General features: G+C 40.6%; 1 protein-coding gene across 2 annotated transcripts in view; it reads right to left on the bottom strand.

The window, feature by feature from the left end:
* TEX10 (testis expressed 10) overlaps positions 1-13,813 on the bottom strand; it is a 47,060-nt gene that overhangs the window by 2,980 nt on the left and 30,267 nt on the right. For both annotated transcript variants that reach the window (XM_032181387.1, XM_032181386.1), the window contains exons 9-11: positions 12,543-12,631; positions 11,275-11,408; positions 1,221-1,301 (exon numbers count right to left, since the gene is read on the bottom strand). In XM_032181387.1, the coding sequence (XP_032037278.1) occupies positions 1,221-1,301; positions 11,275-11,408; positions 12,543-12,631 (304 nt within the window). The remainder of the gene's footprint in view (positions 1-1,220; positions 1,302-11,274; positions 11,409-12,542; positions 12,632-13,813) is intronic.

The following is a 13,813-nucleotide window of genomic DNA, read 5'->3' as shown; positions in this document are numbered from 1 at the left end:
ACCCGTGTCTTTGTGCCATCCCCCGAAATAAACACATCACTCATCTCAAATGTATTCAGAGAGAAAATGCTTTAAGCCTTCCTCTGAAGGGTGGTGCGGACAAAAAGAAGCTTTTGGACAAAACAGGTCTTTCCTTTTAAGCATATATCATGGGACAGAGCATCCCTTCTCTGTCTTCAAACAGCAGCGAGCAGTCACTGAGGCAGAAGGAGATTCAGATTTACTCTCCAGACAGAAAAGCTACTGGGGGCCGCCAGGGCTGGTCTCCGTAGAAATCTGACGTGCTGGACAGGAATGGGAGCATTGTGATCGGGGTTAAATGAAAGCTAACGAAACACTGTGTGCCCACAGCTGGGGTGATGCTCTGCTGCTCTTAAAGTATTGGCTTGAGTTTGAATTTTATAGGCATGATAAAATATGTTTTTTTAAAAATACACACATTACTAGCGGGGCATCGATTACCTCAGTAAGAAATTAATTTAAGGAGTTTTAAAGTAGCCAAATTTGCTCACCAGCACATACACAGTTTTAGGCAGAGACGGTTCACTCAACAGGGTCATCTGTTTCTTTTAGGGGGGGGTTGCTGTTGTTTTTAAAGGTCATATTTAAGTAGCTCGTACTTCTTGATTGGAATATATCCCACTGGAATGCTTACTCACGTGGGGTAAGATACAAAGAGCAACGAAGGGTTCACACTTCTGAATACTTGCAGTATAAATATAATATTGCGCTTGGTGCATTTCAAAGAGGCTGTGATTTAAGTCAACCCCCAAAATCCAGAAAACGGTGACAGATAAGCCAGCTCCTATGGAAGCTCTGGACCAGTAATTTTTTAGTAGGCTGTGGGCATTTGTCAGATCACGTCATCAGGGAGTGCAGTGACAGGACAAGGGTAATGGTTCCAAACTTAAAAAAATAATAAGTAAAACAAACCAAAAACATAGAACCAGAAACCTTTCATTTATGGCTATCTCAGCTTGAAAACAAGTCAAAGTGCTCAGAAATCAAGAAAAAAAATCTAAGTTTAGTTAATAAAAATTATCTATTATTTTTAAATTTTTGTCTATTATTTTAAAATGTAAAATTGTTGAAAAAAAATGTAAAATACTGAAGTTATACACAGATTATGTAAAATGTGGAAGAAAGATACTTAAGGGTTATTGAGGCTACTACAGAATCTATCACAAGGAAATTAACGCAGAAAACAAAATATTACTTACCAGATATTTACAGATGCCAGTCTGGAGAATGTCGAAACACTGACTTTGCGAAGGTATAGTGGACAAGCTGTGACAAATCATCTGTTTTAATGAAACAACAAGTTGTAGGTAAGTACTTCAACATGCAACCAGCGACCATTCACTGTGTAGCCACACACTTCGCTGACGAACCTAAGCACAAAGTACCTATGAGGACACAGCAGCTTTGTCTCTAGAAGTATGTATTTTTGGCAGTGTCAACATAAATTGTTCAGTGTTTAAAGAGAGGATGACCTCCACCATTAATTTTGTCGGTAGTCGCTTTTTTCCTTTAACCTCTGTGACAGAAACAGAAGGCCAGAAGTACTCGATTTGCCTACAATGCCGCGCCAAGGCTACACTGCCTTTCCTCTGAGCTGAAGAAATTCAGAAAACAACTCCCAAATACTACTAACAAGCGTGAAATAGCAAGAAGGAAACAAAATAGGACAGGAAAGAAATTTAAAGGAAGAAATTAACAAAGATCCACTTGCTATTACTTTCCCTCTCTATCACTAAAAATGTTATATCTATACTTGATACAAACTGTAATACCACAAAGGGGAAATCTTGTTTTAAAGAGCTGCCAAAAACTTTCTGGTGCTTGTATTACCCCACTACAGCATCAGCTGAAGCCCGTAGAAAGCAATGTTAGCACAAGGACATCACTAGTAATGACCATCCAGTAACTGCCAGAACATCCAATTTTCCCCCTCTTTTTTTTTTTTCCCCTAAATTTACAAATATCTTGACTAAGCAAAAAATTTCCTGTAAGATACCTCACTAAATGAAAACAAAAAAGTACCTAAGAAAGCTTTCACAGAATGATCTGAATTGAGCTATACAATTTGGTGATACTGCGCTGGCTTTGAATCTTAAGATGAATTGGGAAACTCAAGACACCTAGACAAAAACACTAAAACAGAAAACCTCACCCACCCTTTGTCAAAAATAAAAGCCTGCAACATTTTCATCTGAAAAAAAATCAACCAAGCCTAGGAAAAGAACCATTAGTTCAAGGTATGCAAACAAAATTCAAGCAATGTGGATGCAGGTGTTGGCTTAACTATCCAAAGAAATGGCCAAGCAGTGTTGTTTGTGGTGAGACAGAAGCATGCTCGGCTTCCTTCAAAACTAGATCTCACGTGCTTCTGGCCCTGCTGCAGCTGGCCAAATTCAGGAGATTGTTAACACGCCTGCTCAATAGAAGAACATGGACTAAAAGGCTGTCACAACATCGCTAATAGTGATTGGGATTATACAAATCATTGTGCAAGTATTTTATTTCACTGCTAGGGATATTTATAAGACAGTTTTGTAGACACTCTTGCACTGAATACCCTTATAATTGGTACTACAGATGTATTTAAAACATAAATATTATTAAACCTGCTGCATCCAAGATATGGCACTGTTTCTGCACACTGGCATTTGAAAGTGATAAAATATGAAGCACGCGGGAGTATTCCCAAGGAACACGCTAAAGACATTTGCATTTCAGCAGTGTCAAGGACTGCAGTAAAGCTGAGACAGGAGGTTACCGCTGGGGATTGTCAAGGGCAAGCCCTGAGCCAGCGTGACCCAGTATTTGCATGAGTAACACGCGCACAAAAGGTAAAACCACACTGATGAAACGCGGCGGCTGACAGCTCGAGGCTGAGAAACTCTGCCAAGACAGGAGGACTGGAGTAACCTATGGAAGAGATTGCATGGGTCTGATGATAACAGACGGGGAAATTCAGTGGGGAAAAAAAAGTGGAAAGTCACGCTCACGGAGACTAATAAAACTTCTGTATGCAACCAGGAATTTTAACAACTGGAAATGAGGCGAAAACTGTGCTGATCATGAGGTCACTGTGATACAACCACAGGCAAATAGCTTTTAGGATGGAAAACCAGAGAGGATGGCAATAGAAGCGCCAAGTGCTACCAAAGAGACGTTCAGCACTGCTCTGTAAGACCCTACTTACTAGGCCATTTCTGAAGTACCGTGAGTACCATGCAACATAAGGGTCGCTCCTCACTGAGAAACGTGAACTCAGACTGAACAGTGGTGCTCACGGCTGGCTGGGGTACAGGCGGGATGGAAATTAGTAAGGACAATGATGAAAAACTTAAAAGAGAACATTCAGGGGACTTTCATTGCTCTCGAGAGCTCAGGAAGTTTACCAGAGGAGTACACTACATGCTCGTGATTACGTGACACCAGACAGTAAGTTTGGGAGATCCCTTTTAACTAAATACATGGTCAACAAATTGAAGACCTAGGAGGCAAATTCACCTGGCCCACCCAGCAAAACACAGTTTATTATTAATAAAACCATTATTAATCACCCCCCCTTAGGTCTTCATCCCTGGAACTGCCCTGCCAGTCCCTGAAGGTCCTCCCTTAAACGCCATGTTGCATTTCATGAGGTAAAATTTGCCAACACAGATTTTTCCAGAAGTGGCAAGGAAAGCTGGCATCACAACATCAAACATCAGCTTCTTATGAGGGTTGTGGCAAAGTGTAGAGTATTTGGCAAGTTGGTTTGTCAACCTTTCAGATCTTTCTGACTCTCAAAACAGCACAAGCGTTCCCTACACCCAAGCTTTATTTTCATACAATTAAGTGGGAGTGGTGAGCCTTTGCAATTCTATAAATTAAATCCAGCTTGAAACGGCTTTCATAACAAATACATGTTATAAAAAGTGAAACTGAAACGTTATTAGACATGGAAATGAAAAGCAAAGAAAACTTAATTATCACATGAAAATTAGTATTTTTCCTGACAATTTATTTTCCTTAGGCAAGGGTTTGCATGATGTTTAATTTCCATAATAAAATGTCACAGCTGATTCATTATTTTACATTTGATTAGCATTTATCACATTTTTGGAGCATTCATAGATTGGTTTTGGACTAAAGCCAGGGCAATTTTGTTTCAGGGTATTACTGAGGTGAATGGACAGGGAATGAGCATTTTTGGATCACTAGGGGGAGGGGGAGGGAGGGAGGGATGCCTTTTTGAGACAAGCATTTTACGACAGGTTTGGTTTCATTTCTTGTTTTGTTTTGTTTTTAATTTTGTCTGAATGCCCACTTGAGCAAATTAAGTCAAAACCAAAGAAAAGCATGCTCTGAAATGCGGGGATTAACACTTATTATGCAACAAATACCACAGGCTTCATTGTTCGCTGGCAGCTTCTCGAGCCAAGTCTGATCCACCAGACCAGACCAGCCCCCCAGCACACCACCGAGGCCCTACACCCACAGCCCCGGGTTCCCTACTAGATCTTGAGGCAATCACCACTACAGGGAACTCCCTGCTTGTACCAAAGACATGCTCCAACACGAGCCAGCTAAAATGGAGGGAGGGAGGCAGGGAAGGTGGCCTGGGGGTGCTCTCTGCTCTCTGGGGACCCTGACTGAAGCCATGGAGCAGAGCCGCCATTTTGAGAGGAAGGCACCTGCCAGGGCACACTCGGCCCTCTGACAGGAAAATCCTTCAGAAAGTGGGTTTTGCTCGGCCCCCTTGTCCCTACACTCTGTATCGGGTCTCGGAAGATGGGTCACGTCACTTGCTAGTTCAGTCATCTTCAGGTGGATGAGTTTTTAAAACGCATTTTTGCTGCTGACAGCCAACCTAACTGACCCCTAATCCGATCTGAAACAGGCTTTCTGTGGCTCTAACCTACAGACGAATCCGTCAGCTTAACACTGCTCATCTGTTAGATGCTCTCAACTCCAAAAGACAGAGATAGGAGGAAGCCCAACCTCAATCTGAGCCCTCATGGCAAAAGCAAAGAGGATAACAGATGAACCAACAGCAGCGCTTTGTCCATGTGTTTGATTGTTCCCACTCCCTAACTCACTCCGGGTTTCCCACAACGTGATAGATTCTGGGCTCAAAAAGCCTCCAGGGAAATATTTTATCAGCAACTGCCCAGTGAAAAATCTGTGTATTATTTCAAGTTTAACCATGCTGCCAAAAGTATTCCCTTTTTCAAAGAAAATTACTGACTTTCCGCTGAAGAGACGCACAAGTATGAGCGTGGAGAGGAACCAAGCAGGCAGGAAAAATAATGAACAAAGTGTTTTAGCTAGCCACTGCATGGAGCCTGACCAGAGCCCCTCTAGACCCCAGGGCAGTGATTTTATTCTAAAAGAAAGTTGGCAAACACCAGTCGCTATATCCTAATGTGAACTTTAAAATGCATTTTTCAACTCACGTCAACATCCGCTTGAGAGAGCGGTAACTAAAATACAACAGGGCTGTTCTGCAGTCAATTCCCAAGCCCTGGTGAAATGCCTGTTTCAAGCGAGACCCTACCCCGTGTAACATGTTACTGCGGAGCGTGGAAAACGAGAAGTTTTCAGGTGATGGGGCAGGCAATGAAGCTTGTTGTCTGAAGCTAGGCCAGCTTCTCCCGGAGCTCCCTGGCTTATCAGACAGTGTACTCCCTTGACAGGTGCTGCTTCTCCTTCTGAAATAAATTGATTTGACAGGGCAATATTAACAGTGCCCTGAGTTGTTGAGAAAGCTGCGTACAACAAGAGATCTTTGTTCACCTGCCTTGGCTAAGCTCACAGGGGCGGATGTGAAAGGTATTCCTGATTCAGTGACTCAAAAAAAAAAAAAAAAAAGAAAAAAGCAACACAGAAAACCCACACGATCACAACAACAAAACAAACCCAGAAAATAAAACCTAGGTTAAAAAAAAAAAAAAAGAAATGCAGTCTGCGGCAGAACATCACAGAGTTGTGCAACAGGGGAAAAAACACCGTGTCTAGCTTTACTCTCAGGGTAACAGAAGAGGAAGACAGAAGAACTATAAAGAATAAGAACATATATTATGTTCTACATCTTGATACTGTACATATTTCCAAAGATTAGATGGATTACGAAGCATGGTTAATGTCCAATTACTGGCTTGGAAATGTGAACTGCAGCACACAACCCCAGCAATTGCCTACACGCAGGCTCCTAGACTGTGGCATGCAGTCTGACGTTATACCTATATTAAAAGTCAATGAAACCAAGTGAAGTTATCTTTATTTGCCATGGGACACAAATGGCTAGGTGACAATCACCATTGCTCACCTGCTGTACAACAGCTTGGTCATGTATTAAAATCTGGGTCCTGGTAAGATTTGGCATGAGGAGGCAAAGACCTATTAGCTGCAGTCCTACTCTCTTGCTAAATGACAGATTTCTTTACTATTTCTTCCTTTCATGACAAAAACAGGGTTTATACTCAACAGTTAACGTGCTGTCTAGAAGGAGATGAAACCACACCTGAAAAACAGCAAAGGTCTGGTTCACGTGTTTGCCCCCTCTCCAAACAGAAGAGCTTGAAAACGCTGAAAACCATACACCTGGGAAGCTAGCTTGGCTCAAGAAGCCTGTTTTTTTGAGCAAATTTAGTTTAGATATCACAAAACAGGATGTGAATTTATAGCATAATGCACAGTAACTATGGAGACATTAATTCACGTTAGCAACACGCGGTAACGTATCAGCTGCCAGCGATAAAATGGCCCAAGACATGCTAGAAATACAAGATACAGGTACAGTGAAGCTCTGGCCCTAAATACTGTTATTTAAAGTTTTATATCTTAAGAAAATTATGGCAGACGTCTTTAAAAAAGAGCTGTTGGGATGCATTCAATTTATTTATGGACTTTCTCTGTTTTTCTTTGGAACTTGCATTACTCTTCAAGAAAAGGGCATTTTTATTCCTAGATATTAAACTTGGATATGATTCATCCTTATGAAACAGTAATGGGCTTATACTGAATCTCCCCCCCTTAAAGGACGTAAAAATCAGTGTCTTTTTAGTTCAGACTATTTAGACTCAACTGTTTTTTCTCTCCAGTGAATCTCTAACCTTGGTATCTCAATAAAGTCCACAAGCTGAAATCTTACAGGTATTTCAACTCAAAATTTTCATCTTAAAAATACAGTAATTTCTGAAGTGTTGACTTATACTTATGGCTAAGATACGGCATCAAAACTCCACCTCTTACTTCTAAAGGTCGACATCCTCACAGGACTTCAATTCATACGCATTGACCTGCTGTCTGTGATTTGTCCTGATTTCCCATAGCGTGTCCGTGCAGATACAGCCCGCACAACTACCTCATTTTAAAACTTTTCCACTTTTGACACACTTTAGCATATTAAATTACATACGTCCCAATATTTTTGAAATCCAGTCTTCTCTTAATAGCTGAGTTTACCAGTGATTGCTCTGAAATGTTTTGCTATTTTATTCCTTCAAGTCAACTACGTGCTGAATATAATCCCAGAACCCAGACTTCCAGCAGGACCTCAGAACAATGGTTTGCTTCCCCACCCCAAGCATTCAAATGTCACAAACATCAAATATTGTAACGCCAGAAATTATCATGTATAAGCTGTTACCTTGTTAATCTGTTCCTTTCTGGTGGCACTATTTCATTTGATTCTGATGGAGCAATTCAATTACAGGGGAGTGAACAATGTTACCGACAAACACTATGGGCACAGTTAAAATGAACCAAGTCTGAAGCCCTTCGGGCTGCAACAATTTATTCTGGAGCCCCATCTATTTTAGCTGCAGGGATATGATTGTAAATAATTGGCTTTAATAAGGCAGAAGTCATTTTAAGTATAAGTTGCTCCAGAAGATGAACCAAGGTTTCCGCATTTACATTTCAGCTCTTTCCGACAAAATATGAAGATTAACCTTTACAGTCACACCAAATGGCATTTAAAGGGGTGCTTTTCTTGACGATTGCTCCTCGAGTGAAAATCACCATTACCTAAAAGCCTCCACACAATCAGGAACGTGGCTTTTTTTGCAGTATTACTGATTACTGCTCTCTAGACAAAACGTCCAACCAGCAACCACCTCAGAAGGGTTTTGTTACAAGCCACTTGGGAGCATTGACTCCTATCAGGAGTGCATTTGTTTGGTCTTTTCACCAGTTCTGCTTACCCGCTGCACTCGGTAGCGTGTGGTTCTGTTACAACGAGCTCGATCTGCCATCTGAAAACGCCTCCAGTCACTCTTTTCCTTCACACCTGGTTATATACAGCTCTGTGCTTATCCACAGCCTCTTCTCCTTCAGCTGCTCATTTCCAAAAACCGTACAGGAAACCACCACTTGTGGCTTTATGCTTTTAGCAGAGCACCAAACACTAGCCAACGGCATAGACAGAACTAGTGGTGGAGGATGGATGGCTGACAGATTCTTCATCTTACCACCGATCACCAAATTCTCATTTATTCATAGGAAACCAGGCTGCTAAACCCTAACTCCACCAGCTCTTTATTTTCACCCACAATAAAACAGATTTCCTTTAAGAGAAAACCCTGAATTGTAACTACACAACATCAAAAGTCTTTTAGAGAGACAACTCTCAACATAAATAGAGTTCAGGACACTGCCTGCTCTGCAGCTAATGAAAGGCTGGTTTCATTTACTAAATATTTTTCAAAAACTACTACAAATATTTTGCTTAATAATACAGCACCACCATAAACGTGCTTATCCAGCAAACGAAAGAGGAAAAGATGCAGTATTCAGAGGCTGTGCCTCTGCTCGGTTCCACCAAAAGCCACACCAGAAGCGTGACTAATTAAAGCTGAGTTTATTATTTCCTGTAGCACTTCATCTAAATGAAATTATTTTCTGCAACAGCTAAAAAAATTAATCTGAAAATGTATCAATGAATGGGGGACAGCACTGCAGATATCTCACGAGAGTAAAAAGCCTTTCCTCTTACCGAAAAGCCAACAAACACCATGGCATGCACCTGGCCCCAGCATTGGGAAGGCACCTGGTGCCTCAGCAACTCCCTGCCTAGGCGAGGGAACAATTACAGAGAAATTTCTCATTGGTATTTTTGTTTTCTGACCAAAAACTTGAAGACTGCTGATCGTTGCATGTTTTTCTCCCAGCTGATGGTAAAGTCATTGAGGTTTGAAAGACATTCACCTTTACGACAACGGCACCAACACCTTGAACTACATCCACTTCGAAGAAAGTGGTCTCCAAACCCTCACTCCCACCCATGCCTCAGCCCCAAACCCGATGCACTTCCCATCACATTTGCCTTCGTATCATTGTCATTCAGGAGTTTCTAAAAAGATCTTCATAATTTGCTGGTAGTTGTCTTCTCCCCAGGGGCTGCTGCTCTGTTTTTTTGGGGAGAAGAGCAGCTTGCTCCATACCTGGTGGAAACTATTTGCTCTGTAGAAGGTATTCCTGGCAAATCTCGAGGAACTGAAAGGTTTTTTCTAAGCCTGGATTTAAATATTTTTAAATGGTCCAGCCTCTAAGTCCTGAAGTTCTTCTGGACTACAGTCCCTAGAATATTTTGTTTTCAAACTGAACGCAAGCAGAATAGAGCTCAGTATGTTTGAAGCAGGAGAACACTCAACAAGGAACAACACAAGGAAAAGAGACCCCTCACAAAATTTACTGAATGAAAAGTGCATCGTTTGCTTATGGTCAGCCACCAGAACCCCAAGGTCCTTCTCCGCATTGCTGCTTTCCAGCTGGTCAGCCTTCTGGGAACCTGAGAGAACAACTTGTATCTTTCCCAAGAAAAGGTACTCAACCAAAGCAAGTTTCTGCACACGACAACTCTTCTTACTGGCACCAAAGCACCGAAAAGATTGTGCTAGGAGAAGCCTATCAAATTTGCAAGCAGAAACCAAGGACACAATCAAGCTATCTATAACTCAACTACTTGACTGTCCCCAGGTGAAAATATTCCTATTGCGTGGTCTCTCAACCAGTTTTAATACATTTGTGGAAGAAGCAAAAAGGGGAAAGAAAGAGGATGCAAGGGGTGGCATTTTCAAAAGCAGATAAAATATACATAAAATCCTTCTGATGTATGGGATTACTCTAACTCTCTGAGAAAGATTTGCAAGTGATCCCTCTGGGGAGTTGACAGAGGAACAACCCTGTGCTCTGTACAGAACAGGGAGAGAAACACTCTGGTCTTCCAATACTGGAGAAAAGCATTTTGCTGAAAAACACATCATTACTGCCCAGAGAAAAAAAAAAAAAAAAGAAAAAAAAAAAGAAGGAAACTAACTGAAGACAGGATATCTAAGGATGTGTGTCAATCCTGGTACGAAGTAATAAGTTTACTTAAAATAATTTCCTACAGAAAATAGCACATATGCAATACATGCTTTGGACTGTCATTAGCTTCAGTAGATTATCACTTAAACTTTACACGTTCAGAGAAAAAAACCCTATGCTGCTTTCTTGAACCAAAAAAGACCAAAATATATCATACAGGTGTTACATTCTTCCTTTCTGTACTCGTGACAAAATTCATAAATACCATAAAATTGACATGTCAATAAAGTATGATTTCACACCTTGAAGTGGTTTCTGTGGGCTAAGCAATAAAGAGTTGAGCCATAACGAAAACCAACATTCACCTGTTCTGAATAGTCTGGTGGCTCAGATCCCTTTAGAACCAACAATAAAAGCTTTTAGTTTTCAGTACCCAGGACCTTACAAACAGGTACCAAATTCACAGTGACGTTTCTAATCCAGTAAACTTTGATTAAAGTTTAATCAAAGTTTAAGCATCAGAAGTTATTCTAAGCCATCAATGCCAACTTAATATTACATCGAAGTAAAAATCTCATTTAATGCCATTGTTTTATAGTTAACAAAGGAATTTCTCAAATAAAACTCTTCATAATTAACACTTTTACAACTAGCTTATTTTTGAAAGCCAGAATGTTGGTCTTAATCTTATCGGTATTTCCCACTGAGGTTTCCACCCATTTTTTTCTTTGTGAGCACTGTTCTGCATACCACATCTGAACATTCACCTTTTAAAGCAGCTTCCTTCAAAATATTATCCAACAGCTTTAGGAAAAAAACAAAAACAAAAACAAAAACATTAGCAGCTTGATAACTGTAATATTTTTCATTCTTTTTCAACTCATGACAATATTTTAGGCGTCTGTGGAAAATGATAGAGAGCATCTTGAGTTTGAATGCTGTCAGTTAGGATTAGTGTTGATGTATTACCTCTGTCACAGCCCAGTGGTGTAAAAACTGGTCCAGATCTGTTAGGTAAAGACGGACAGGTGAAAGCTGTGTTTGGCTAATGTGTGGTTTTCCTCTAAGGCCCTGGAGACTAGTCAACTCCTCTCTCGAAAACCCTAGAGAAAAAGAAGCAGGACAACAGCATCACAAGGCAAGCCAAGCACTGTGCTACTTTAATACCATCATGGAAAAAGAACTGTCTTTTAAATGGTGTCCACATAACTGTGTGTCAAAATATAAGTTTTGATTTCCAAAAGAAAATAACTATATTTTAACAATCAAAGGAATACCAATTTAAAATCTAATGTGGTATTTCAAGACAATACAAAGCCCACATTACATTTTCAAGTTGCTTGTCTTAAAAAAAAACAAAAAAAAAAACAAACAGATATAACACAAGACAATTCACTAGGTGTTCGCAGTAGCTCAGGAGCTTTCTAACATAGCCTCAGGGTTAAAAAAAATAATAAATCATTTGGCTAATTATTTCTAGCCAGGTATTAGATGTTATGGTGAAACAGAATTACTGCTCCAAAGCAGTCACTTCATTTTTGCTTTTGTTTTCTGCATCATCAATACAGCTGCCTTCACTGCTTTATAAAGAAAAGGTAATTTTTGAATGCCAAGTGGCTGTTCCGAATGATTCTCTTTAGCACAGGGCAAGTCACTGGGAAATGTTTCCAAGTACCACGATGCCATTTTAACCACTGTAACTTCTCAAACTTGCATCACCGCAGAACAGAATTATTTTTGTATCTGGGTAAGAATATAGCAGCAGAAGTCGTTCTGTTCACATGACAACCACGGGCAGCTCACTTCAATGTAGTTTGATTACTTTATTCTGATGGAATGTTTTTAATGGCGCAAGTGCATCCACAGGAAATCCAAAAGGCACTCATTTGTACTGCTATGAACCAATAAAATGCGTTCAAATAAATCGAGAAATTTCTCATTCAAGCCATATGCTGAATATAGATTTTCCTCATTCTTTCAGCAGAAATCTGCTAGACATCAAGAAAAGTACACAGATATTCAGCCCAAGTGGCAAGTGAAAGCAAAAAAACCAGGGTGTCAAAAATCAGATCAAGATAAAAAAGGATGTACCACAACAAAAAGAAAGAAGCACCAATATTAGAATTACTCTCAGGAAGTAATTACTACGCCATTTATTCCAAATTAAATCCAGCAATTGACTAACAAAACAAAATTTCATTTTGCTAATTCTAAATTATGACATTGACATGGATTACCTATAAGGGTTGAAAACAAGAAGCTGAAATAGTCCACATCGTTCACCGAATTATCCTGCACTTGGCACTTCCAGCCCGCAAAGGATGATCTACACAAAACCAATAGCAGATAGGTTATTAAAAACCACGTAATTAAGAATTCACAACCTCCCTGCATAATGCAATCAATTAGCATGACTAAATAGTTAATTTTAGCATTCCTGCTTCTCACCGCTGTTGTCAGAGTAGCATTTTGAACAGCTTCAGAAACAGGACCTGGCTTTTTCAAGGCGAGTAATATTGCATTTATGCCCCTCCACGAGCTTAGGTTGTTATGTAGATTAAATTACCGAGGTAGCAAATTTTTATAAATGCTGGTATAACCTTTATGGCAGTGACAACGGCCAACACACACGGCAAATTCGATTATTTTTATTTCCCTTATTTGGTGAAAGTCATTATAGGACAAAGCTGGGCTGTTTTTTTCATTATATCCACTAATTTTGATACAACTCTGTAGAGGAACAATGGATACCATTCAAAAGCAGCTTCATTGTCTACTTCGGAGCAGCTAAAGCTATTAAACACAGACCTAAATTAAAAACTTTGCATAGAAAGGAGCAGTACACAAAGACAGCAGCAAACCCTTCATTAAAGCCACCTGACACTTCACTTTTTAGGGGCAATCCGTAAGAAGGCTACTTTTGTTTCTCCAATTAAAAAGCACACATCCCCGTGGAAGCTCAGAGCAAACGAAGACGCCGTCAACTGGGGGTGCCTTGCCTGTGCACCAGCACAGATCCAGGAGAAAGCCAGAAGATGACAGCAAGTACCTGGGCACACATTTTCCTCAAAATGTGCATTATTCAAGTTCTCTTGCACTTCTGCTGTAGGCTACTGACCCAAGAGACTGCTGCTCGACCTTCTTGCAATTTGGCTAAATTTCAGTGCCTTGGAAAGCAGCTTCCCAAGCCAGCTATCTGCCTCGGATCACTTTTTCCCAACTCCTTTCTGCCAAGCACCCCAAGTGGTTCTGCCCATGGGTAACAGAGCTCTTGAAAGCTTGCTTCCCAAAAAGTTTTCACAGCTCCGTGTTTTGGGAATAAAACCATCAAGAATAGCACATGGAGGTTGGTATCCTCTCATCTCAAAAATGACACTGGAACTGAGAAGCAGCCTCAGCAGCACATCGGGAACGATCAGAGGCACAGGAACAGCATCCCCACTAGGAGGACTGACTACTCTAGTGCTCTTCAGCCTGCAAACATCCCAGAGAGGAGGTAATCGAGGTC

Source organism: Aythya fuligula, chromosome 2 (genome assembly GCF_009819795.1).
Source record: "Aythya fuligula isolate bAytFul2 chromosome 2, bAytFul2.pri, whole genome shotgun sequence".
In the NCBI taxonomy this organism is placed as follows: Eukaryota; Metazoa; Chordata; class Aves; order Anseriformes; family Anatidae; genus Aythya; species Aythya fuligula.
The sequence above is the reverse complement of the archived record's forward strand: the minus strand, read 5'-3'. Positions and strand labels throughout refer to the sequence as shown.